Source organism: Lethenteron reissneri, chromosome 40, assembly GCF_015708825.2.
Source record: "Lethenteron reissneri isolate LAM-NWPU_2019-01 chromosome 40, ASM1570882v1, whole genome shotgun sequence".
In the NCBI taxonomy this organism is placed as follows: domain Eukaryota; kingdom Metazoa; phylum Chordata; class Hyperoartia; order Petromyzontiformes; family Petromyzontidae; genus Lethenteron; species Lethenteron reissneri.
In genome coordinates, this window is record NC_083818.1 from 12,506,613 (window position 1) to 12,534,222 (window position 27,610).

At 56.0% G+C, this 27,610-nt stretch overlaps 1 protein-coding gene across 1 annotated transcript; it reads right to left on the reverse strand.

Moving 5' to 3' along the window:
• Nucleotides 1-399: 399 nt before the first annotated feature.
• On the reverse strand, nucleotides 400-17,263 carry EFHD2 (EF-hand domain family member D2). Its single transcript, XM_061567875.1, has 4 exons — nucleotides 16,861-17,263; nucleotides 4,336-4,483; nucleotides 3,800-3,934; nucleotides 400-2,849 (listed from the first exon to the last, which is right to left on the reverse strand). Exons 1-4 carry the CDS (start codon nucleotides 17,067-17,069, stop codon nucleotides 2,715-2,717), a joined length of 627 nt encoding a protein of 208 aa, XP_061423859.1. The 5' UTR covers nucleotides 17,070-17,263; the 3' UTR covers nucleotides 400-2,714.
• Between the last annotated feature and the right edge of the window lie 10,347 nt (nucleotides 17,264-27,610).

The window sequence follows — 27,610 nt, forward strand, 5'->3', positions numbered from 1 at the left end:
ATGTATCTGGTCTCCAGGTCTCTCCTCTCACTAATCTACCACTTTATGTTTCGGGGGGCCATACCTCAGGGTGGGCCACTCCCAAGCCCTCTGGCACATGGCCCATCAACACAAGGACCCTGCCGCAGGGGGTCACGCTGGGTTGGCCGCGTGGCTTCTCAGCGGCCTCTCGTCCTCCTGCACCTCTGTTTGTGAAGCTCCACCTGCACTGTGCCACGCCCGTCGGGACGGGGCGTTTCTGGTCCTTCCAAGCAGCGCGTGCAGGGCCTGTCGAACCCCTGGGGGGATCCACGTGTAGCATCGCGGCTGATGGGGAAGTGAGGCAGACATGGGATGAAGCTCAAACCCGACCCGGAGCGGTTGAAAAGGAATCACGAGACACCCGGCTCTCGCCAGCCATTTCCGGTACCCATAGAGCAATATTGATAAACATTTATTATTATTTTTACATACAAAAAATTATATTCGAATATTTTCTTTAACGATCACCAAGACCACAACCATCGCAGCCACCCACGTTACACGCACACCAAGTGGGGGCACCGATGACCCTTTACAGCGCACGGTCATCTCGCCTTGCGCACGCTCGATCCGGCCCGCTCGCGAGGAGCCGCTCACCCAGCGTGGCGCCGCGCGCATCGCAGTGGTCGAGCGGACGGGCTGCACATTCTCGAGACTGGGACCCCTCCAACCGGGATACACCCGGCACAGAATATAAACCCCGACTAGGCATGCAACGATTCCATAGTCAATCAGATAAAATAGATTTATACGATACATGCATAGCGCCGTACATGTACAGACCGATTATTCATAATTTGTACAAACGTTTTGGAAATGTTACGTTGAGCCCGACGGGGCTGTTCAAGTGAATGAGATGACAAACGAGAAGCAATCCAAACGTAACTGTAAATACGAGACGAAACAAAATTAACAGACTCCGATTCCCGAATCAAATTACCATGACCCCCGATTGTGATGTGGAATCGTGGGGTGGGGGAATATGAATCATCACATGCCGGATTATAACCAGTGACCCTCACCCTGACCCCAGTCCAGTGCGGGGTGTGAGACTGGGGTCCTGTTGAAGTGGCGACCCAACACTCACCCCACCACTGCCCCCTAGCTGGGGGCTGTGAGCGTCGCCTCTCAAAGCAGACGTGGACCCCGGCGTCTGTGCTGCTGTTGTCCTCGCGGCACCGATTTTTAACGAGACCACGCAAAACGTGATGCAGACGTCACCGCAGTGGAATGAATACTGGCTCGCGGATCTGGTCTGCTGTTAATCCCAGCGTGGGTTCACACACTCTGACCAGGGCACGTTAGGTAACATTTGGTATGGTAGTTCTGAACTGGCCAAAACGTGGGCACTGACGCGGGAGCGGCGTCTTAGCGGCGGGCGTGGGCGGCAGGGCCCAGCCTGAGCGCAGGGTGGGGGGCGACCGCCGGGCAAAGCGCGCCCAGAACACCGCCGCTCCCCGGCAATCGTGGATACGAGTGCTCTCCTGTGGAACCCACATGCACATCAAACCTCACGTAAACAGAGCCATGCAGATTCAAGCAGCCCAACCTACAAGGGTTGAGATCTTTGTTGGCAAGTGCCACAGGAATTTGGCTCGTTGCGTTTTGCCCACGATTGTCTCGCTGATCGGTACGGCCCTGCCTCCTAACCTCAAGACCGGGGTACAAATGCAAGACACACACAGGACCCAATTCCCGTAGAGGTGGCGAGGCCTTGAGTTATGGATGGTGGTCGGGGGGGGAGTTGTGAATTGCAAGGTAGGGAATTTGCCACTGTATGCATTGACCAAGGATTTATTTTCACCAGTATGGGAATGAGTCCATAATTTATAGAGAAACAGGATTGCCACCGTTTCACTGGAGACCAAATCTGCACATATTTGCAAGTTGGCCTAGATCTCTCAACACTGTCCGGGTAACTGCAATAAAGTTCAAATCAATTCCTGCCACCCAAACACAGTGCTGCCTGGGTTTGACCCGGACAGTCTGGGAATTGGCATTTGTGTTTGGGTCAAACCCAGCCAGGTGGCAACTGTATACCGACGGAGCCCTTAGGCCAGTGCCCATTGCGTGGCAAGCGATGGCGGTGCGGTGTTTGCGATGCAGTGCGTAGTTGTAACATTCATAGTCGACGTGTGACGCATGCGGCTTCGACAGCAGCCACAGCGATAAACCAAGGGAGGTGTCAGTGGCAGCAGCAGCGGCTGGGGCTTCCAGCTCTTGTCTAAAAAACCCCCAAAAGAGGTGCGGCCAAAACAGAGACGACTCCCTCGCCCCTCGGTCTCACGTCACGACGCTCGCAGTGTCCGCCCATGCCGGAGCACTCGGCTACACGGTCTCCCTACGCGTCCCAGCCCCCTGCCACGCCGTGGAGTCCCTATCCCCCTCGCCACCGCCACGTGTCCCATCCCTCCCCACCGTGCGTCCAAGTCCCATTCCCAATGGCACTTTCATGAAAAACACTGCTGCTGCTGTCAACCAGATTTGATATTCGGGCTCATGGGGCACATGAATGGTAATGGATGTGTTCATAGGCGGAGGATGGCCATGCGTGGGACAAGGAGGGTGGAGAGAGATGGACTTAAGAATTGGGTTGGGGTTAGACACAGGGTTGGGTTTGGGGTTAAGGATGAGATTAGGAAGAGATAGGGATGTACTTGGGGTTAGGGGTATGGGTGGCGCCGAGCGCACGCTCATGGCCGGAATGCCGAGCGCAGCTCCTTGAACGCCGCTTGCCGCTGCTTCTTCTCCTCGGCCTCGCGCTTCTTCTCCTCCTGCTCCGCCCTGATCTCCGCCTCAAAGCGGTTCGACTTCGAGATGGCCTCGACCTGCGTGGGTCAAGAGGGGGTGGCGGGGGGGGGGCACGAGAGAAAGACAGCAGAGAGAGGAGAGAGCCAGGAGAGAGAGTGGAGAGAGAGAGGGGAGAGACCATGAAAGTTGAAGGAAAGAGAGAGGGAGGATGTGAGAGTGTGCAGCGGCGGCGTTATTGCAGAGGTAATGATGGAGATCGAAGGCTGCAGAGGGCCGGGGCCGGCTCGGAGCGTGAACCCCGCCGGGTGGGACAAGCGCTCGCGAGACGCAAGTCTGATCGTGACTGATTGTGACTGATCGTGACTGATCGCATCGCCTGACCGCTCCCCAGCGCGTGCTGCCACCTGAGGGACCCGACGCGATCCCCTTGGCGGTGCCCACCTGCGCCCCACCGAGGGTTGCTTCTCGCACAACGTGCGAGCCAAGGGGATGGCGGTGTCTGCCCATGGCACCAGGCAGCGCCGGCTGCACGGCAGACAAAACGGGGCGGTGCGGTGCGACGGCGACGTTTGCCTGGCGACGGCCGCCGCTGCCACTCACGACCAGCGCCGCAAAACCGGGCTACAGTCACCCGCAGACGGAACGTCCCGGGAGGTCTCGCAAGCTCCCCAGGGTTTTGCCTGGGTAGCTAGCACCTGGATGAGGGGTCAGCAACCCGCGGCTCTTTAAGGAATCCTTCGATAAGTTATTTATTACCATTGCGGATTTTTAAATACTGAGTTTTTTACCTAATTCGAAAAAAGGCTCTTGTTAATTTGGTCGCCGACCCCTGATCTGGCTGTAGGACTGCGAGCACGGCGCGCGGCCTGCAGGTGGCAGTGCGGCGACGGGTCCTGCGATCCGCGTGGAGCTGCGGCTGCCATCCTGGCTGCCATCCCTCCTCGTGTGCATCGTGGGTTTTCCCCGGGCCCTGCGAGAGCGTGTGTGGTGACGGGTGGGAGGACGGAGAGTTTGGGTGGGGGGGCACCTTGGCCTCGAAGAAGGTCTTGGCGCCCTTGACGCCCTCGGTGGAGACGTCGATCTCCGAGAGGCGAGCGAGCGCCATGAGCGGGTTGTCATCCGCGAGTTCCCCCGCCGCTGCCTTGCGGAAAATCAGAAGGAACTGCAGAGGAGACGCAGGTGGCAGAGACCGTCATTGCTGTGAGTGTCACCGTCTCCTTTCCCAAGCGATTACAATAACCTCGCTCAATTCAATAAACGTGTTTACCCACGTATCAGTTTTAACTTTTATCGAGGTGTGCTCAACAAACTACATAAAAAAAATGGAACACCCAGTGCATCTTTTGCACAAACCCAAGATTATCCTTCTTGCACAATGCCATTCACGGATCGTGAGCATAAGATCGACGAGCTGTTATGTGCGTGAGCGTGCGTGCACGTGTGCGTGCTTATGTGTGTGTACGTATGTGGGTATGTGTGTGTGTGTGTGTGCGTATGTGGGTATGTGTGTGAGCATATGTGTGCATGGGTGCGTGTGCGAGCGTGTGCGTCAGGGCTGGGCACCTCTCTGTAGCTGAGCTTGCCATCAAAGTCCTCGTCCACCTCCTTGATCATGTTCTTGAGGCTCAGGTGGGTCTGTGGGGCTTCCAGTTTCTCCATCATGAGCTTCAGCTCCATCATGTCGATGAATCCATCCTTCCCCGCGTCGTACCTGGGCACCGCACGCACACAATGGAAAAAGAACAGAACAACAGAAGCCAAGGGTCGATGAGAGATGAGGATATGGAGGCAGAGGCTGCATCAGGGCCTCGATGAGAGGGGAGGGATTCCGAGTGGGGGTAGCTACACAGAAGAAGGCACGTGATTCACGGGAGCCTTGAGCTGATTTAGATATAGAGATGTTACAGTGAATCCTTTGCATATATATTGTATAAATTATATCTTCAGTGAGTCTTACACAAATCAGTGCATGTATTGTGAGTGTAACATTTTTTTGTAATCAATGTATCGATGCTTGGTTACATGTATAATGATCATTATCTGGTTTTCATTTTAATGAATCGACATTGCAAGCTGCTGTGAGATCCAGGAGCGTCGAGTAGGCGCCATGAGACTCGCAAAGGAAGTCGTTGTGATTGGGGGAGGAATTCGGAGGTGGCTGAGAGAGTCCCAGGGGAGTGATGAGAATGAATGAAAGCACTTTGCCTGGCAGGAAACATCCGTAGAGCGAGACGAAGAGAGGCGAGTGACGTAAAGTTTGTCAACAGATAGACAGAGCACGAGCGAGAGACTTCAGAAGAATGCCCATCACCAAAGTACTGAGTAGGAGAGGCGGAAAGGAGGCAACGCAAGTTCGAGTTGATGTTGTGGAACCCGGTGGTGAGAAGCCCAGGCAGCCGAAATAGAGTCTCATTTGCAAGACTGATCCAGGTCACCAAAATGATAAAAGCCATAACACAACATAAAAGTAAGGCAATAAAGCAAATAGTAATCGTAGTAGAGATAACAAAAAAAATATCGGAGCAATAAATTACCGCATTACAGGATAAATGGAAAACACTGCACAAGCATTTACAATAAATGTTCCGTGATGAACAAATTGCTGATGCAATGCCTCGCTATCACTGCAAGAGCTGCAGGGTTCCAGCGGGGATGTCACGTCGGTGCACAGGTCCCCTTACAAGCAATTGCACCAACTTCTCGCTCTCAAACGCCTCGTTGGTACCGGCGTTTTGCTGCATTTCCTGTATTTTGTTGAAACGCCGCCGATTGATTTCACGCCTGGAGCTGCCTCCTCGCTGCATTGGCCGCAGTTGTCGCCGCGCTCCTCCTCCACGTGCGGGAGGCTGCGGAGTGAGACGGCGCTGCCCTCCCCTGACGACGAGTTCAGGGTGGGGGGCATCATCGCCGTGCGGCTGGACTGCCAGCGAGCGGCCCCCGGCCCTCCCGCCGCCCATCGACGGCGCCCATAAGTGGACGAGGTTATTGGCTGTCGCGTTAGAGCCGTTGGCACGTCGGCGCGAATCATCGCTGCTGGCGCGGAGCCAGCTCCGGCCCCGCGCGCGGGGGCGACGCGGCGGATGCACGACGATGAACACCCGAGCTCGGCTAAACCCCTCTGTGGCGTCGCGGGAACTGCCTCGCGCCGGAACTCAGCGAGTCACGGGGTGACCACGGACAGGTGGCCACACTATATTTTAAACTTTGTTTTTAAACAGCGTCGACATTCGTGCAATCACGCCTCGAAATGCTGCAGAATTTGTAACGTGCACGGTTTTCGCACCAAGGCCGCTTGTGTGGAAAGCCAGAGGCAAGCGGGAAGGCTGCCACATCCGGTGAAGTAAATGTCCAAGCTCTGAGGTCCTACACTGCGACGTTCGGCAAACTCCATGAATGAGTGTCCATGTGGAAGGACACCAGAGTACCCAGAGAGGACCCATGCATCATTAGGGGATAATACTAAATCTACGATAATTGTGCAAGCTCTGTCATTCTTCATATGTGGCTGGCTCGATAAGGACAGCTTTGTATGAATGTACGTTGAAATGCTTTCACAGCGTACGTGGCCAACCGTGCTAACCCGAGGTGCAGCGCCACCGTGGCGAGCGCCCAGGCTGCGCTCGTGCCTCTCGGGCCCTCCTCGCACCACGCTCTTGCTCTCAGACCCCGTCCCAACTTAAGAACGGAAGAGCTCCCTCTGCCCTCAAGACAGCAAGGCCACCTGCAGTAGCAGCAGCTGGTGAACACGCTGCCCCCAATGTAGCGCGGGCGTGATCTGGGCAGTGAGGAGGCAGCGCGGGAGCCCAGGGGAAGCGTTTACAGGACGAGTGCTCGTTACGAGCTCGGATGCGCGATTCACAGATTGGCTCCGGCGAGCCCTCGCCTGGCCGGACTCCTCGCTCAACGCCCCCTCTCACTGTACGCGAGCAGGGGACGGAAGGTGGGACGCTATGTTACGGACACGCCCCGGCGTGGTCATGTGCAGGACACCACGGCCGCAACCAAAACCGTTCTGCGCCGTGATCGAGCGGGATTGTGAGACCAGCATCCGGACACGCCCTTAGCACCTGTCCTGACCACCTTCGGAGTGAATCGGCACTCGACGCGTGCCATCTCCAGGCTGCCTTGGTTCTCACGGTGCGCTTTAAGAGAAATAGCATTCGGCTCCTTATCTGACTGCGGAGCCGAAAAAAGGGGTGGAAGCGACACGCCAAGTGGGAAGCGACCTTCGGCCCTCATGGGCGATCGATACCCGTGCCAGGATCCACGCGCCCGTGCGGGGGCGAGATGCCGGTAGAGGTGGTGGGGGCCGCGCCAGCGTCGGGGCATTCGGCGATGAATGCCGTGGCGCTCGGTGCCCGTCGGTGGGCGCGCTTGGCAGGGGCGGCCAGCGAAAGGGCAGCCTTTGTGCAGAACAACGCTCTGCGAGGAGAGACGTTCTCACGCCGAGGCATCGGTCAGGGCTCACGGCTGTTAATCATCGCCCACTCCGTCAATAATTCTCGGCAGCGTTTTTCCTGGCACTGGCAGACGAAGAATTTTTTTTCCACCCCCGTAGAGAAAGTCCGTGGCCAACCACCGCCTCCACCCTTCTGTGCGACAGTCACAAGTGGTCCCTGAATCATCGCTATCGACGTGTACGAATGCGTCGTGCTCATAAGGGCAGAGCGTCGGGACCGTAAATTATTTTATGGCGGCATCAGTAAAGAGCGTTTGTGTCCATTCTGTACTCGATCAACTTTCAGAAACTCACATTACAAATCCTGCACACGATGTAACCTTGGACAATACGAGGCAATGGGCTTAACCACAGTCAGCTCGATGTATTTAATCAAACACGCTCCTTGCAACAGCGCACTGCCAGCTTACTGTGTCAAGCACAGCGATGAGTATGATACGGAAATCACTGTGGAGCTGTTGAACGCGTGCGGCTCAACGTGGGCTCTCGAGTCTGCCAGGCGACTCGGTGTGAAAGCCATGTGCTGCTCACACGAGCATCCAGGCACTGGTGCTCATCTCTCGGTTACAGCTCTGAGCTCGTGATGGAAACTCCGCATTCCTATGGTTCAGGCTGGACATAGGACAGCTTGGGTGGCTCAGAGGGCTCAAACGGTATCTGAGACGAAGAGCCAGCAGCGCCAAGCACCCGAGTTCGAATCCAGGTAGTGTCACGATACCGGTCACGCAGGCAGCCCCTGGCGGACTACGATCATCTGCTACAGAGACGGCGGCTGGGAAGCGTGGCGAGCGCGTGGATGAAGTCCGCTGGACCGCGGGAGACCACAGTGACTAGGCGGGACAGAAGCGGTGGGGTATATTACGCGTTTGCTACGTGTGTCGATCAACACCCTGGACACCCTTGCAAACGAGATGTTCCACCTCAAGGGATTTTCAAAGATGAATTGTCATAAATAAAATGAAGAGACTACACCACTCCCACTACTGTGCACGCCACCTGCTTCGTGGAAAGGGGTTTTTTTGGGTAGCCAGAAGTTCCTCTCGCCACTTACCACTCCGACGGTTTCACAAGAACTCTTTACAGACGGAGCGAGTGGTGTGGGTGCATGACCATTGTGGTTTTGCAAGAGACATTTCCCAGAACAAAACCCCCCACTTCTTCCCATTACACAAAACGACTATGAGCTTCCTTATTCTCAGTCGAGTTCTTTATTCCGTTCAGCCAACACAGAAATGAAAAGGGGCATTCAGCGCCTGCCACATTGAGGAGGAGGAGGAAGTGTGATCCTCCTACCTTTAACAAACACCGCGGTGTACTTTGGGCGACCGAGCAGTGCGGGAGGTGATGCCCAGTGACCCAGGCTCCCACATGGGACTCCATGGTCTCTGTCGAGGCTCACGTTGACAGGGGACAATTCGGAGCAGCTTCGATTCACTCCAGACACTCGCCCTTATTCAGCCACTTCTTGGTCATTGTTTTAATCGGTACTACCACAGTCGCTGTTCCCCACGAACTTCACCGTTTTCTCTCATCCATACAGAGTTCAATCACCACATTTCTCTAGTTCCATTCGTCAGGCTGCTCAGCTTTTAAATTCTGTAACTCCCTCCCTTTGTCGCTTTTCCGAGTTACAATAAACCAACTTGCTTAGCTCAAAACACCTGATAAATTCTGCTACTATATCAGCAAGGCTCTCGGTTGCTGGCTTCTGGGCTGCGCTTGGCAACTGATGCAAAACTCTGAGCACAGAGGGGGTCTCCTTCGCACGCCCAGCAGAGTCGCGTCGACCACCCACCCCCGTACGCTCCGGCTGCGTTGTGCGTGCGTCGTGGCCGCTCGGTGCTGTCGGTGCCGGGACGGGCGACGGTGGAGCTGCCAGTCCTACCTCCCAGTCTACCCCGTTCTTCAGACTGCCCTTACGCACGGTGACGATTGCCACTATTGCCGGCAACTGCGTGTTATTCCTATTCGCGTAGGCGAGAGGTGCGTTGATATTTATACCCGCGCAGGTGAAAGTTGGAATGCTTTTGCTATTCACGGTGAGAAAGCATTGCTATTTCTATTCATGCAGGTGCGATTTGGAATGCTTTTGTTAATTGTTATTCACGGCCAGAGCTGCCATGCTATTCATATTCACGTAGGCGAGAGCTGCATTGTTATTCCTATACACAGGGGTGAAGAGACGCAGCTGTATACACAGGATTGCTGTGCACGGCGGTCATCAGCAGCCGGCTCACAGTGCTGGGCGAGCGGCGAGGACGACTGCGTCACGTCGCCCCAGCCCCGTCTCATCAGCAGGCAGCGCGCGTCGCTCCCCGCTAACCTCGCCGCCGCCTGGGCTTCCCCCGGTATTCGGGGGCTGCCTCTGGCACGCGCGAGCGCCTCTCCACACGTGCGCGTCAGGCGTGCGTCACCGTGTGTCGAGGTGTCTGTCCGAGGCAGCGGTGGCACAGTGGTTAGCGCACCGCTCTATGAACCCGGCCAACATCGGTGATAAATATCTGAACCGGGCCTGGACCTCCCCTCGGTTGACCGAGTCTTAAATAGGTACCTGGTGTGGCGTGTAAACATCAACACTGGGGAGACAAAGGCGGCTGGACTTGTTGCTGGCCACCTCCCTCATGGGTGTGCCGTGATGGCCTCATAGGTTCCCGTTAACAGCACTTGCCCTAAAAGTGTTAAAAGGCTATATGGGGGACCTTTGTGTTAGTACTCTCACACCCAGTCAGACTGCGAGCAGGGACACGCAGGGACAAATCTGCCGGTCCGTGTCTACCAATGCCGATGGCCAAGCGTGGGTGGTAGCGAGGTCTGCAAATATGCTCGTGCTGATTTTAAGGAACCTATAATTGTAAACCACGAGTACTGTGAATGTCATCCCTTCACCAGCCACTACCTGCCGCTCTGTGCCACAGACTGTCTGATTGCACCAGCCACTGCCTGATTGCACCAGCCACTGCCTGATTGCACCAGCCACTGCCTGATTGCACCAGCCACTGCCTGATTGCACCAGCCACTGTCTGATTGCACCAGCCACTGTCTGATTGCACCAGCCACTGTCTGATTGCACCAGCCACTGTCTGATTGCACCAGCCACTGTCCGATTGCACTCGCCTGCCTACCTCTATAGGCTTCCATCGTCTTTCTCTACGAGCCACTGACTGCCTGCACCAGTCACTACCCGTCTTTGCCAGTCACCGTACAGTCACTGCCTAAATGCATCAGTGACTACCTCTCTGCACCGGCCCTTGTCCAACTCCCTCTCCCAGGCTGCGCCGTTCATTTACATTCAGAGCAGAGACCGGCGCTCGTTACGGAGCGCGGGAATTAAACGCGTTCCTCGCCGTCCCCTGGCCATGGCGAAGCCGGTCCGCGCCGGCTCTTTCCAGCGTTTTCCGTTCCATGCATTGCCGTGCCACTCCGTGGCACACACATTGCCTGATACAACCGCACAAGTGAATGCGTCACAGTCCGCGTGCGGAGTCACAGCCACAGCGAGGCTCACGCACGCCACTCAGCCCAGGCGTCACGGTGCCATCGTAAACGCGAAGCCGACACCAGACGATGGGCGCATGCGGTGGGTGCCTCCTCATTCCGTAGGCCGGACAGCTCGGAAAATGAGCGACGAAGTCATAAAGCACCCATTACCTGCTCACGTGAGCATTGGTGCTCACCTTCTGTTTCTAGCCCTGAGCCAGTGGTGGACATTCCTCATTCATAGGATGGGGATAAGTCTATCCAGAGGAGAACGACTGTAAAAATCCTCACCTCTGGGTAATAACAGAGACCGTTGTTAAGAATACGATGCCTCCTTGTGACTTGAGCTGGCAGATTGTCGTGCACTGCGGTCATACTCGATGCAGGCAACAGGGAACTGAATATCTTATTCAACCTTCAGCGCATGTAATACAAATACTTAATTGTTTTGTCTCTTGCGCAAGTCTGTTGCATAAACACCGTTACACAGTTGTATATTTCTAGAACCCTGTAAAACTGGTCTTCGCCGTGGTGAGTGTGTTGAGTTTACAATGCACAATTAATTAAATGTTGCATCGCCAATCTGCTGCATTTAAACTCTGCTGCTCACATTTGCATCAAGCCACGGAAGTAATTTGGGTTACAGCGCAAGCTCGTACCCAAGCCGCCTGATTTAGGCAGACGTGCCGATGTCACCGACACAAAAGGAGCCTGCCTGTGCGTGTGAAGTTCTTACAAAGTCTAAAACTGATTCGATCACGATTACATTCCTTTCGACCAGGTGAGAGCCCACACAGAGTGCCTGCGATCCCCCCCCCTAACACGAGCGGTGTGTATTAGCGACGCAGGGACGGTCATTACGAGAGGCACTTGTGACCATTACTGAAACACGTGAAAAAAAGAAGCTGCGGTCAGAATCATTCGGAGAGCCAAGACGGTGCTCCGCACTTAAGCAACCGCAACTCGGCCAACACTCGCCCACGAATATCGCCACGAGTGCTTTCGGACTCGGGGATCACGTGGCTGTGGGACCTGCTGTGCCGGAACTGGGGCAGATTCGACGTCTTTCACAAATACGATTTACTTCCCATTACACAACTTATTTAGATGTGTCGCGAAAAATCCAGTTAATTGCTATGACATGTTGTTGACGCGCGTTCGTCTGCACAATGTTTTAACACACCCGGTGACGCTGCTGCTACTGTGGTGCCACGACCTCGGAGCAAATAGATCTGCTATCACAATCCTGACATCTAGTGTGTTAGTTACAGGACATTGCACAGGGTAGATTAGACCACCACTGTCTGAGTGTTGCGTGTGTAACGTCGTGCGCAGGATTGTTGCATTCCAAGATCGTGAGAGATGGCAGGTGCTTGCGGATGCCATAATTTAGCAATGGATCGATCATGACTGCTCATGGTGATGGAAAATGGCACAGAGTAGCATGCAACATGCCTTGTAATCAAGTGCACATTATGTGCTCATGTTTTAATTTAAAATCATCCTCTGCATGGGACAGCTTCACCGAGTCTCAACGCAGTGCTCCTCAGGAGGGTCCTGCTATATCGGGTTGTTTGCCTGTTTCCGTGAATGATTGGGATGTGGGAGTAAACCGGAGTACCTGGAACAAACCCTCTGCATATTAGGAGGTAGCATTAAAAGCTCCGCACGGATGGAGTTGGCGTCGTGTCACTGCACAAGCAGCACTCGGCATTCCCAAGCAGTCGCCTCTCCGAGCACTCGGCAGGTGCCCCCTGCCTCGGCTTCCGTGACACGACGCCGAGTCTGGGCATGCCGAGGGCTGTCCGGCCTCTCCAGCCACGAGAATGCGACATCGCGGAAGCAAATGTAAAAACCTGAAACCTCGATAATAAATAAATACAAATCCCGAAACCGCCGTGGGCGTGCACGAATTAGAAGTACAGTTGCCCACGGCAGCTTGCGCGTGGCCTGGTCTGTGGTGGCGTCTGATGAGGCCGGGACCTTGTGCGCAGAAACCACACGGGTGGCAGGAAACTACACAAAGCACTCAACTTGCTGGAGAAAAAAAATAATGTACCGATTTAAAAATAAGAACTTAGCTCAACGGGAAACGCGTTGTATGCACTGTTGCAATTTGTACTGTCAACAATGATGGATCGGATGGAATGCTTGCACAGTGTTATTGCTCAATGAGGTACTACTCCTGCACGTGTCCATTTGCGCAAGACATGACATGTGCTTCCTGCACACTCAGGGCAGCTTGGCTAACGGAGAAGCAGACTCCAAGCTCCGATCCCGGCTGGGGTGCGTGCACGTCAAGACTATGCACGAGACTCGGGGCTTGTCACAATGATGAGCGTCTCACAGACCGTGCGGTGGGTTCTCACGTTGTGTGTTGTTTACTTGTTGTAAATCTCACGATCAGCCAGCCCTATTGCAGTTCAATGGCAGCTGCCTGTCTGACACTTAAATGTGTCTGTGCCTCGGTTTCTCGGGATTCCCTCAATTTATTGGGGTTCTCCCTGTATCGTGGGTTTCATGGCTTTCCCTTCCAGAAGAGGTCTCACCAATGAGCCCTTTGGGGTTGACATGCAGGGGGTGTCACAGAGTCGATTGTCGCCCTGCCGCGGTATAATAAACACCACCTCCTCGGCAAAGTGTGGTGGCCAAGTCCAGAAAGGTTGAGCCGAATTCCAACAACAGAACGTGCGCGCTCCACTTGTGACGCAGAACCACCAATAAAAGTAAACGCCGTGTGACGGCCAAAGGGACAAGCAAACTTCTAATGTTTTACCCAGAGCGTGACATTTTGTTCTTCCTGTCACTGTTGTAAAACTGGAGGTGGCACGTGAACACGACTGGACATCTGTGAAAACGAGCTTTATAGCTCATCGGATTCATCCAGTGTAAATAAATATTCTGATTCTGACCAGTTGTAGCCAAAGCCTTCGCGACGAGCGCTAGACTGGATGTGGAGTGTGTGCGAATATGTTCTGGGTCGCCAACCTCGACAGACCCGGGTGAAACCAGACCACGGCTTGTTTGGTGCAAACGCGCCGGCACTTTGGTGAAACAGCAACACGCCTCTGTCCTCGGACGTGGGTCGCTGGACAAGAATCGTCTCGTGGAGGGGTCTCTCCACGCCCGGTTGGCAGGCGGCAGGGACCCGGCGCGCACCCTCCACGCTCGGGCGCGCACGATCTGTCAGCGGTAACGCGACACCGCCGCTCTCCTCTCCTGCCGCAAGTTGTTTAACAGCTAACGGTCGTGGGAACTGCGCGTTTTTTGGTTTAGTTTGTTGTCCTTCCGCACCTGCGATTAGCACGTACGGTGCGAAAGAAGTTCAACATACATACGTGGGGGCTGGCTGTACACTCACTCATTGCGGGGTTCAGCAGCAGCTGCTGCTGCTGCACGATGTTGTACGGAGTGGCAGCAGCAGGCTGCATGTCACGTGTGCAGCAGAGGCAGCATCAGGATGAAAGCAGTGCAGCCAGTTCCCTGAGCTGCACGGAGGTTTGGTGAGGTGTGGTGAGGTGTGCCATGGTGTGGCATAGTGTGCCCTGGTGTGGTGAGGTGTGGTGAGGTGTGCCCTGGTGTGGCATAGTGTGCCCTGGTGTGGTGAGGTGTGGTGAGGTGTGCCCTGGTGTGGCATAGTGTGCCCTGGTGTGGTGTGGTGAGGTGTGCCCTGGTGTGGCATAGTGTGCCCTGGTGTGGTGAGGTGTGGTGAGGTGTGCCCTGGTGTGGCATAGTGTGCCCTGGTGTGGTGAGGTGCGGTGAGGTGTGCCCTGGTGTGGCATAGTGTGCCCTGGTGTGGTGAGGTGTGGTGAGGTGTGCCCTGGTGTGGCATAGTGTGCCCTGGTGTGGTGAGGTGTGGTGAGGTGTGCCCTGGTGTGGCATAGTGTGCCCTGGTGTGGCATAGTGTGCCCTGGTGTGGTGTGGTGTGGTGAGGTGTGCCCTGGTGTGGCATAGTGTGCCCTGGTGTGGTGAGGTGCGGTGAGGTGTGCCCTGGTGTGGCATAGTGTGCCCTGGTGTGGTGAGGTGTGGTGAGGTGTGCCCTGGTGTGGCATAGTGTGCCCTGGTGTGGTGAGGTGTGGTGAGGTGTGCCCTGGTGTGGCATAGTGTGCCCTGGTGTGGTGAGGTGCGGTGAGGTGTGCCCTGGTGTGGCATAGTGTGCCCTGGTGTGGTGTGGTGTGGTGAGGTGTGCCCTGGTGTGGCATAGTGTGCCCTGGTGTGGTGAGGTGTGGTGAGGTGTGCCCTGGTGTGGCATAGTGTGCCCTGGTGTGGTGAGGTGTGGTGAGGTGTGCCCTGGTGTGGCATAGTGTGCCCTGGTGTGGTGAGGTGTGGTGAGGTGTGCCCTGGTGTGGCATAGTGTGCCCTGGTGTGGTGAGGTGTGGTGAGGTGTGCCCTGGTGTGGCATAGTGTGCCCTGGTGTGGCATAGTGTGCCCTGGTGTGGTGAGGTGTGGTGAGGTGTGCCCTGGTGTGGCATAGTGTGCCCTGGTGTGGCATAGTGTGCCCTGGTGTGGTGAGGTGTGGTGAGGTGTGCCCTGGTGTGGCATAGTGTGCCCTGGTGTGGCATAGTGTGCCCTGGTGTGGTGAGGTGTGGTGAGGTGTGCCCTGGTGTGGCATAGTGTGCCCTGGTGTGGCATAGTGTGCCCTGGTGTGGTGAGGTGTGGTGAGGTGTGCCCTGGTGTGGCATAGTGTGCCCTGGTGTGGCATAGTGTGCCCTGGTGTGGTGAGGTGTGGTGAGGTGTGCCCTGGTGTGGCATAGTGTGCCCTGGTGTGGTGTGGTGTGGTGAGGTTTGGTGAGGTGTGGGATAGTCTGTCCTGGTGTGGTGTGGTGAGTCGCGGTGTATCCTGCTGTGGTGTGATATTAAATAAAAAGTTGAAGTGATTTCTCACTCAAATGAGCATTGAAGGGGTGCTCTTCTCCTGCTTACAACCTTGGAGTCAGTGGTGGAAATTCCACGTTTCTATGGCGGGTGTGAGACTAAAATGAAGAGGTTGCAATGGAGGTAAATCGGGTTGGATGTGTGTCCGGCCATGAGGATGTTTGTGGTTTTGGAGGCGTATGGTAGCGTCTTGCTGCGTACAGGTCGTTACGTCCTGTGTACTGTATGTACAGTACAGGTATCATGGCAACTTGCGAGTGCCCCTGCAAGGCACTCGCCCACTCTCGAAGAGAGATCGACTCGAGACACAGGAAGCCGGCAGCGGATTCCATACAAAGCTCTGCGATGCTCTCTGTATGGAGGCGTTATCCGCCCAGTACTGAGTGTTTACGTGTGTAGGTGTGTGTAGGTGTGTGTAGGTGGAGGTGTGTGTAGGTGGAGGTGTATGTAGAGGTGTGTGCAGGTGGAGGTTTATGAAGGTGTATGTACGTGTATGTATATTCATGGTTTATGTAAATGTGTGTGGGTAGGTGGGGCAATATGTAGGTGTGTGTGTAGGTGTAGGTGTGTGTAGGCTGAGGGTGTGTGTGGGTGTGTGTAGGTGTGTGTAGGGGTGTGTAAGTGGAGGGGCGTGTAGGTGCAGGTGTGTGTAGGTATGTGTAGGTGTAGGTGTGTGTAGGTGGAGGTGTGTGTAGGTGTAGGTGTGTGTAGGTGTAGGTGTGTGTAGGTGCAGGTGTGTGTAGGTGGAGGTGTGTGTAGGTGAAGGTGTGTGTAGGTGTGTGTAGGTGGAGGTGTGTGTAGGTGTAGGTGTGTGTAGGTGTAGGTGTGTGTAGGTGGAGGTGTGTGTAGGTGTGTGTAGGTGTAGGTGTGTGTAGGTGCAGGTGTGTGTAGGTGGAGGTGTGTGTAGGTGAAGGTGTGTGTAGGTGTGTGTAGGTGGAGGTGTGTGTAGGTGTAGGTGTGTGTAGGTGTGTGTAGGTGTAGGTGTGTGTAGGTGGAGGTGTGTGTAGGTGAAGGTGTGTGTAGGTGTAGGTGTGTGTAGGTGTAGGTGTGTGTAGGTGTAGGTGTGTGTAGGTGGAGGTGTGTGTAGGTGAAGGTGTGTGTAGGTGTGTGTAGGTTGAGGTGTGTGTAGGTGTGTGTAGGTGTGTGTAGGTGGAGGTGTGTGTAGGTGAAGGGGTGTGTAGGTGTAGGTGTGTGTAGGTTGAGGTGTGTGTAGGTGTGTGTAGGTGTGTGTGTAAGTTGAGGGTGTGTGTGTAGGTGTGTGTGCGTGTGTCTCCTACTGCTTGAACATGCTCTCCATGTCCTTGATCTGCTTCCGCGAGAACTCCTTGAAGTCCGAGTAGGGGTTGAAGGCTCGCGCCGAGGGCCGCGCCGCCTCGCACGGCTTCCCCCCCTCCTGCTGCTGCTCCTGCTGCTCCTTGCCGCCGCCGCCATCCTCCTCACGGTCGAGGCGCCGCTGCAGCTTCCCCGCCAACTCGTCCGTGGCCATGGCGAGCGAGAGGCGGAGGCGGGACACGGAGACACGCGGCGGGGACACGGGGGACAGCACAGAGACAACAACAACAGCGGCAGTAGCAGTGGCGGTAGCAGCAGTAGCAGTGGCGGTAGCAGCAGTAGCAGCGGTAGCAGCAGCGGAGACGCGCGGGATGAGACGCGGACTGAGCCGCTGATGAGGGCGGGGGGCGGAGGCGACGGGGAGGAGGCGCCTCGGGGCAACAACCCCCCCCACCCCTCCTACCCCCCCCCCACCCCTCCTACCCCCCCCCACCCCTCCTACCCCCCCCCCACCCCTCCTACCCCCCCCCCACCCCTCCTACCCCCCCCCCACCCCTCCTACCCCCCCCCACCCCTCCTACCCCCCCCCCACCCCTCCTACCCCCCCCCACCCCTCCTACCCCCCCCCCACCCCTCCTACCCCCCCCCACCCCTCCTACCCCCCCCCCACCCCTCCTACCCCCCCCCCACCCCTCCTACCCCCCCCCCACCCCTCCTACCCCCGCCCACCCCTCCTACCCCCCCCACCCCTCCTACCCCCCCCACCCCTCCTACCCCCCCCACCCCTCCTACCCCCCCCACCCCTCCTACCCCCCCCACCCCTCCTACCCCCCCACCCCTCCTACCCCCCCACCCCTCCTACCCCCCCCACCCCTCCTACCCCCCCACCCCTCCACCCCTCCTACCCCCCCCTCCACCCCACCCCTCCTACCCCCCCCACCCCTCCTACCCCCCCCCACCCCTCCTACCCCCCCCACCCCTCCACCCCTCCTACCCCCTCACCCCTCCACCCCTCCTACCCCCCCTCCACCCCACCCCTCCTACCCCCCCATCCCTCCTACCCCCCCCACCCCTCCTACCCCCCCCACCCCTCCACCCCTCCTACCCCCCCCTCCACCCCACCCCTCCTACCCCCCCCACCCCTCCACCCCTCCTACCCCCCCACCCCTCCACCCCTCCTACCCCCCCCTCCACCCCACCCCTCCTACCCCCCCCACCCCTCCTACCCCCCCCACCCCTCCACCCCTCCTACCCCCCCACCCCTCCACCCCTCCTACCCCCCCCCTCCACCCCACCCCTCCTACCCCCCCCACCCCTCCTACCCCCCCCACCCCTCCTACCCCCCCACCCCTCCACCCCTCCTACCCCCTCACCCCTCCACCCCTCCTACCCCCCCTCCACCCCACCCCTCCTACCCCCCCCACCCCTCCTACCCCCCCACCCCTCCACCCCTCCTACCCCCCCACCCCTCCTACCCCCCTCACCCCTCCTAACCCCCCACCCCTCCTACCCCCCCCACCCCTCCTACCCCCCCACCCCTCCTACCCCCCCACCCCTCCACCCCTCCTACCCCCCTCACCCCTCCTAACCCCCCACCCCTCCATCCCACCCCCCCCCTGCGTGGGTGTGAATCTGACTGTTGTGTGTCTCAGTGTGTGTCACTGTGTGTGTCTCAGTGTGTGTCACTGTGTGTCTCACTGTGTGTGTGTCACTGCGTGTGTGTCTCACTGTGTGTGTGTCACTGCGTGTGTGTCTCACTTTGTGTGTGTCACTGTGTGTGTGTCTCACTGTGTGTGTGTGTCACTGCGTGTGTGTCTCACTGTGTGTGTGTCTCAGTGTGTGTCACTGTGTGTCACTGTGTGTGTGTCTCACTGTGTGTGTGTGTCACTGCGTGTGTGTCTCACTGTGTGTGTGTCTCAGTGTGTGTCACTGTGTGTCACTGTGTGTATGTCACTGTGTGTGTGTCTCACTGTGTCTCACTGTGTGTGTCACTGTGTGTGTGTGTCACTGCGTGTGTGTCTCACTGTGTCTCACTGTGTGTGTGTCACTGTGTGTGTGTGTCACTGTGTGTGTGTCTCACTGTGTCTCACTGTGTGTGTGTTACTGTGTGTGTGTGTCACTGCGTGTGTGTCTCACTGTGTGTGTGTCTCACTGTGTCTCACTGTGTGTGTCTCACTGTGTGTGTGTCACTGCGTGTGTGTCTCACTGTGTGTGTGTGTCACTGTGTGTGTGTCACTGTGTGTGTCTCACTGGGGAGCGGTAGTGTAGCGGTTAGCGCGCTGCGCTATGAACCTGGCGACCCGGGTTCGATTCCCGCTCACGGCTAACACCAGTGACGATTATCTGAACCGGTCCTGGGCCTCCCCTAGGTCGACTCAGCCTTAAATGAGTACCTGGTGCGGTGTGTAAACATCGCCACTAGGGAGACAAAGGCGGTCGGGCGTGGTGCTGGCCACCCACCCCCTCGTGTACCGTTCCGGCCTTCATAGGTGCTCGCTAACAGCACTTGCCCCTACAGTCTGTCCAGGCTATACGGGGGATCTTTGTCTTTATCTTTGTGTCTCACTGTGTCTCACTGTGTGTGTGTCACTGTGTGTGTGTGTCACTGCGTGTGTCTCACTGTGTGTGTGTCTCACTGTGTGTGTCTCACTGTGTGTGTGTCACTGTGTGTGTGTCACTGCGTGTGTGTCTCACTGTGTCTCACTGTGTGTGTGTGTCACTGTGTGTGTGTCTCACTGTGTCTCACTGTGTGTGTCGTGTAGTTACCGCTACGCTGCGCTACGAAGCCGGCGACCCGAGTTCGATTCCCGCTCACGGCCAACACCGGTGACGATTATCTGATAAGGTCATGGGCCTCCCCTAGGTCGACTCAGCCCCAAATGAATACTTGGTGTGTAAATATGGCCACTGGAGAGACAAAGGCGGCCGGGCGTGGTGCTGGCCACCCACTCCTTCGTGTACCGTTCTGGCCTTCTTAGGAGCTCGCTAACAGCACTTGTCCCAAAAGTCTGTTAAGGCTTCACGGGGGATCTTTGTCTTTGTATCTGTCTCACGTGTAACTGTGCGGCGTGGATCTGTCTCACTGTGTGCGTGTCTTTGTTTATTGTGTATCTATCAGGCTGTGCGTCGCATCGTATTTGTGTATAATCTGTCCGAATATATCTGGCTGTGTGGCTGAACGTGTCCGTGTGTTTATTATCTCTCCGGCTGGATGTCTATTTAGCTGGTTCACACACAGTCCGGGCCACTAATGACAGGCGAGTGTGTTGGAGGGTCAGTGTTTCACGTGGGCAGTTGCTTCTATTGGCAAACAATCCCTGCAGCACACGCGGCTTGTGAAGGGGACGCACGTGGGGGGGGCACGTGGGGGGGGGGGCATGTGAAGGGGACGCACGTGGGGGGGGCACGTGGGGGACGCACGTGGGGGGGGGGCATGTGAAGGGGACGCACGTGGGGGGGGGGGGGCACGCGGCTTCAACTCGCAGTGCCACCGTTGTGGTCAAGGAGCGGGCACCACAACGACCGAAACTCCTTCTCACTCGAGTTTGCTTCCAGTGGTTCTACCCAGTAAGCACGCAACGTGGGGCTAACGTTGCCATTTGGTGGTAACCCTTGAGCAAATGTTGGGCCAACATTCCCCGTTTACTGGGATGGGCCTCAGCCTCCACGTTGCACAGCGACGGTCTTTGTGGGCAGCTCTTGGCCATCCGGACCCCGCGGGGTTCAAGAGCCCAGGCAGCAGCAGCAGCAGCTGCACCAGGACAGCTGACGCTGGAGCGCCTGTGGCGAGACGCGAGATAGACAGTGGGCACAGCGCGGATGGGAAGCAGCAGCAGCGAGGGGAGCGGTCAGGGGAGCTCGCGGCCGCGCTGCGATTGGTTGGAATGGGGTCACGTGGGCTCTCGTCGTCCACGGCAACGCCGCTGTGATTACAATGGCGGCCAGTTACCACGTGAGAACCGAGGTGACGTGCAACAAGACGGGTACCACCTGGTCTGGTGTGTAGATAAAGTAGCAAACACCCACCCACCCACTGACCCACCAACTCATACACCCACCCACCAACTCACACAGTCACCCACCCACCAACTCACACACCCACTCACCAACTCACACACCCACTCACCAACTCACTTTACTGACCCACCAATTCACACACCCACTCACTGACCCACCAACTCACCCACCCACCCACTCACTGACCCACCAACTCACACACCCACCCACCAACTCGCTTCACTGACCCACCAACTCACACACCCACCCACCAACTCGCTTCACTGACCCACCAACTCACACACCCACCCACCAACCCACTTCACTGACCTACCAACTCGCTTTACTGACCCACCAACTCACACACCCACCCACCAACTCGCTGCACTGACCCTCCAATTCACACATCCACCCACCCACTCACTAACCCTCCAACTCACACACCCACTCACCCACTCGCTTCACTGACCCACCAACTCACACACCCACTCACCCACTCGCTTCACTGACCCACCAACTCACACACCCACCCACCCACCAACTCACTGACCCACCAACTCACACACCCACCCACCCACCCACTCACTGACCCTCCAACTCACACACCCACCCACCAACTCACTGACCCTCCAACTCACACACCCACCCACCCACCCACTCACTGACCCACCAACTCACACACCCACCCACCAACTCACTGACCCACCAACTCACACACCCACCCACCCACCCACTCACTGACCCTCCAACTCACACACCCACCCACCAACTCACTGACCCACCAACTCACACACCCACCCACCCACTCACTGACCCTCCAACTCACACACACCCACCCACCAACTCACTGACCCACCAACTCACACACCCACCCACCCACTCACTGACCCTCCAACTCACACACCCACCCACCAACTCACTGACCCACCAACTCACACACCCACCCACCCACCCACTCACTGACCCTCCAACTCACACACCCACCCACCAACTCACTGACCCTCCAACTCACACACCCACCCACCAACTCACTGACCCTCCAACTCACACACCCACTCACTGACCCTCCAACTCACACACCCACTCACCCACTCGCTTCACTGACCCACCAACTCACACACACACCCACCCACCAACTCACTGACCCACCAACTCACACACCCACCCACCAAGTCACTGACCCACCAACTCACAAACCCACCCACCCACTCACTGACCCTCCAACTCACATACCCACCCACCAACTCGCTTCACTGACCCACCAACTCACACACACACACCCACCAACTCGCTTCACTGACCCACCAACTCACACACCCACCCACCAAGTCACTGACCCACCAACTCACAAACCCACCCACCCACTCACTGACCCTCCAACTCACATACCCACCCACCAACTCGCTTCACTGACCCACCAACTCACACACCCACCCACCCACTTACTGATCCACCAACTCACACACACACACCCACCAACTCACTGACCCACCAACTCACACACACACACACACACCCACCAACTCACTGACCCACCAACTCACACACCCACCCACCAAGTCACTGACCCACCAACTCACAAACCCACCCACCCACTCACTGACCCTCCAACTCACACACCCACCCACCAACTCGCTTCACTGACCCACCAACTCACACACCCACCCACCCACCAACTCACCCACCCACTCACTGACCCACCAACTCACCCACCAACTCACCCACCCACCCACCAACTCACCCACTCGGGTTGCCACCTGTCGGGGTTTGACCGAGACAGGCCGGGACTTTGGTATCCGTGTTCAGGTGGCAGCAATTGATCTGTGCCCAGATCTGGCACCGGTGTCCCCGTGTTGGATTCTAACATAAGTAAACTGCACGGTTTGGATCATAGACGTAGGCTGAATAAGAAATGTCGATTTGGATAAAAAGTGTCGACCCTAATTCAGAGAATTATAAATCACAACAACCGCGTTGGTCTTCGTCTAGGCACGCGACTCCTGTGCCTCTGGTGCACGCGATTTTAAATCATCAGCTCCGTTGGACTTTGGCCCAATATTTCCCACACACAGAATGTATTTAAGCGGCAGCCTTTGGAACGGGCTGGGCCCTCTGCGATTCCCCGTAGCATAGCTAATGCCACCATTGCAATGGATACGTTGGGAAAGCGGTCAGCGCGTGCACTGACAATGATGCACAGACAACACGGGGTGGCTGAGAGCATTCGTCTCCCCGAGGCAGTGTGGGAGTGTGTGGTCGCCAATTGTGTTGCCATTGGGCATGGAATGTTCTGGAACAGAAGGTTTTGATGGGAGATGGGGTGGGGGGATTGGCAAGACGGGGAGAGCCGAAGGCGCGGCCACAGGAAGGTAGAACGGGGAAAGGTGCAAAAGGCGGCAAGTGAGGAGTTGGGGCATCAGCGGAGTGGAGTGTGGATCACGGTGGGTGTGTGGGTGATGGTGGGTGTGTGGGTGACGGTGGGTGTGGGGGTGACGGTGGGGGTGGGAGTGGGGGAGTGTGGGTGTGGGGTTGTGAGTGTGTGGGTGACGGTGGGTGTGTGGGTGTGAGTGTGGAAGTGTGTGGGTGTGTGAATGGGAGTGTGGGAGTGTGTGGGTGTGTGGGTGTGGGGTGTGTGGGTGTGGGGTTGTGAGTTTGTGGGTGACGGGGGGTGTGGGGTTGTGAGTGTGTGGGTGACGGTGGTGCTGTGAATCCGCGTGTGAGCAGTACACAGCGAGCTGCTGGTTGACGCACACCTGCGCACATCTGCTGGTTGTCGCTGTAGCATCACAATCCCAGCGGCAGGATCACTCCGTGAGTCCGTGGCGCGTGTTGCACGTGACGAGTGCTCTCATCGCCCCACCCGAGGTCTGCGTGGGCTGTCGGCTGTGGGCGTGAGCGGAGGGTTGTTGTGTATGGGGAGCGGTGGCGCAATGGTTAGGGAACTGCGCTACGAACCCGGCGACCCGAGACCGATATAATTATTAACGTTCACCACCAATAATAGTGGCGAATATCTAAACTCGGTCTAGGGCCTCCCCTAGGTCGACTCAGCCTTCACGAGTACTTGATGCCGTGTGCAAACATCAGCACTGGGGAGACAAATGAGGCCGGGTGTAATGTTGCCCCCCTGTGCACCGTGCCGGCCTTCGTAGGTGCTCGCTAACAGCATTCCCCTCAACACGTGTGTCAAGGCTACAGGTGGGGGGGGGGGGGGGGGTCTTTGCTGTGGATGGAATGGCCTGGTGTGTGTGTCAGCCCGGGTGAGTCAGCGGAGGCAATTGCGGGTTGCGTTGGCTACTGTACTGATGGGCTGAGCTGATGTATGCACGTCGTCAGCCAGGGCTGCGTCACAATAGCTGGCACTGGCCGGTAGAAGGTGCGCATTTACACGCACAGAGGTTCGCGGTTCGAACCGGGCCGGCTGCCCTGGTTATCACTGCGGGGTGTATACACCGCAAAGTACTACGCGCCGTCTGCTCCACTCGCAGTGGACGTTATGGGCCATTGCTTGCTCGAGTCACGGTCCAAATGGGCCAACTTTGAAAAACTTCGCTGGGAATTTATTGGGATTCAGGAGCGACACCGTCCTCCACTGTGAAATGACGGCAGCCTGTGTCTGTCAAACTCAGCAGCGCCTCCCTTCGCCACGGTGGCCCTCGCGCTATGAGAACGATCGCGCCAATACCCAGGGCTCAGCCAGTCGCCAGGGTTCAGCCAGTCGCCAGGGCTCAGCCAGTCGCCAGGGCTCAGCCAGTCGCCAGGGCTCAGCCAGTCGCCAGTCGCCAGGACTCAGCCAGTCGACAGGGCTCAGCCAGTCGCCAGGGCTCTTCCAGTCGCCAGGACTCAGCCAGTCGCCAGGACTCAGCCAGTCGCCAGGACTCAGCCAGTCGACAGGACTCAGCCAGCTGCCAGGACTCAGCCAGTCGCCAGAACTCAGCCAGTCACCAGGGCTCAGCCAGTCGCCAGGACTCAGCCAGTCGCCAGGGCTTCCCGTGTCCCCGGCTCCTCGAGTCGAAGCGTGTTGACCCGGCCCTGAATGGTTTCCTGTATTGGGCTGTCCGCAGTGGCTCCGCGTGAGCCAGCTGGCAGCAGCTGACTGACCCTCGGTGTCTGAGGCTCAGACGTTTGTCCTTCATCCTAATTATCAAGACGTTTGTTTAAAGACAACACAATTGCTGTTTGTAGTCGTGGTTAGCGCACTGCGTTACAAGCCCGGCGACTCTAGTTCGATTCTCGTTCACGGCCAACACCAGTGACGATTATCTTAACCGGTCCTGGGCCTCCCCTGGGGTTACTCAGCCTCAAATGAGTATCTGGTGCGGCGTGTAAACATCGTTACTCGGGAGACAGAGGCGGTCGGGCGCAGTGCTGGCCATCCCCTCGTGTGCCGTGCCGGCCTTCATCGGCGCTCGCTAACAGCACTTGCCCCAAAAGCCTGTTAAAGCTTTACGGCAAATATTTGTCTTTGTCACATGATGTGGTGGTTGTCCACGATATGGGTGAGACCAAAAAGTCAGTCTGCTAATGGAAACCTTACAGAGACTGCAGATGCAAGCCGGGCTCGTGGCAAGCCGGGCTCGCGGCAAGGCACTCAACGCTCTGGGAGACAGTCAGCCCCTTGGCGATGTGCCCCCGTCCTGTTGCGCTGCGAGCGCCTCCAGCCTGTTGCGAGCAGCGCCTCCAGCCTGTTGCGCTGCGAGCGCGCTGCTCGTGGTGCCACCACCAACCAGCCTGCGGGAATTGGGCCGTGGAACTGCTGCAGATTCCACTTCTTCTGCACAGAACGGCAACTTTTATTTTTTACTGCATGGCGATCTACAGACATCGTTTGAGGTTTGACAGTCAGTGGTCTATGGCAGTGGCGGCTCCTGCAAAATCTCTCAGGGGGGGCAAATGTCTGGATGATTGATAAGGATAAGGTCCACCCATGCAATGGATAAATTAACAGCTTAAGCATGTAAAGGCAACTTCACTTCTTTAATATTAATGAAAAATAAAGTGACTCTTACAATACATCTTGTTTGTTTCTATACTCACTATTCAGTCCCTCCAGAAAAACGCGATTATGCGATCGCAAGATTCCACGCAAAATCAGCCAAAGTCCGCATATTTATGCGGGGGGCGCGTTTTTTCAAATACGCCGCACTTTCGCCGCATAAATTGCAGATTTCCGCGCGCAAAATATGCGGGCTTGCATGATTTCATAATCCCCGCATTTTCGTTGCAAAAAGTCACATATATCTTAGCGGAAAGTTGAAAAATGTTGCGTTTACTTCACACAAGCGCAGCCATTTCCCCTGTTGCCATGGGAACGTTATGAAGTGTTAGAGGCTACGTAGTTAGTTTTATTCAGGAGTTTATGCAACTTTACAGTTGTAAGATTGCACTTTTTTGTTAGTAGTATGTAAATTTACATTACTGTAAGACTGTACTGTTACTGTATTGCTTACGTTACTGTGCACTGAAAACACTTATTTTAACAGAAGATGTCTGTTTTGTATAGCTACCTCTGTAAAACAGGAAGCACACATTTTATTTTTTAATATTTTATTTATTCATTTTTACAGAAGTTGTAGCATATTCATTTAGTAAAGCTACAGAACTTGTTCGACTCAATGTTTTGTAAGTTTGAGCCATCTGTTTGTTAAGGTCTGAAATAAAACAAGATGAGAACTTAAATATTCCCAGCACTTTCTGTGATGTAGTATGCTTGCTTATCATAGGAAGTAATAAGAAATGACTCTTTACATTAAAGTAGTAGCCTAGTGAATAGGGTGTTTGGGGGAATCACATTTTTTTTCTCTTTTTCATCAAACCGCAATTTTTGCAAGTTCCCGCAATTTAATCGCATAAAATTGCATAAATATCCCGCATATTCCATCGCATTTTTTAAGAAAACGTGCCGCATAATCAACGATTTTTGCCCGCAACAATCACCAAAAAACTCCGCGTTTTTCTGGAGGGACTGACTATTAAAACAAACCACTCAAGTTTATTTTATTAAAGATTCCACTAGGTGGCGATAAATGATATTGTTGGATGAAACGTGCTTACGTATGATGACGTTAGCACGTATGATGACGTAAGCACGTTAGTGCATGCCCTCCCGGAAGCCATAGAGAATGCATTGGAGCGCCCGCCGTTCGAAAAAAAAACATCTTTGAATGTAAGTCTATGGGGCCACTCGGGGCGATTCTCAGCCGGAGTGAAATCGCCCAAAAAGAGGCGGTACTCCACAGAACGTGACATGACGCTGATTGGACTATATCCAGAGGCACAGTGACGGCTAGCGTGACTCTGTGGTTGAATGACATTGGTGGTGCGTCGCCCAATCGCCCTAATGAAGAAACCGCCCCTGGTCTATGGGTCCATCTCCGCAAATAATACACCTTCCCATATCTGTCCCTCCACATAAAAATATGCACTTATTTACACACTACCCGTCAGCCACATGGCCTTCTGTGAGTGCATCATTGTGGCAGCATTGCTTCAACACAAGCACAACTCTGCATCGGTCTTGACGTTGAGTGTCTCATCAGCAGTCAGGCTTGCTTGAGTCAATGCAGGTGAACTGCCAGATGTTTATAGGCAAAGACCCTCTATGGGCGTTTAAAGGTTGGGAACCTTGGTTTCAACATGTGACAGCATCCCTGTTGATCAGGATCATAACAATGTTAACTTATCATGTGATTGAGTATTCGCCTACTCTCAAAGAGAGTGGAGTTACTCAGAGCTACGAGGAGGAACCACAGACGAGTG

Coding starts and splice junctions, on each gene's coding strand:
- EFHD2 (XM_061567875.1), bottom strand. CDS start 17,069: ATGGCCACGGACGAGTTGGCGGGGAAGCTGCAGCGGCGCCTCGACCGT. Junction 3,935..4,335: donor GCAAGCTCAGCTACAGAGAG/GTGCCCAGCCCT, acceptor TCTCCTCTGCAG/TTCCTTCTGATTTTCCGCAA. Junction 2,850..3,799: donor AGACCTTCTTCGAGGCCAAG/GTGCCCCCCCAC, acceptor TGACCCACGCAG/GTCGAGGCCATCTCGAAGTC.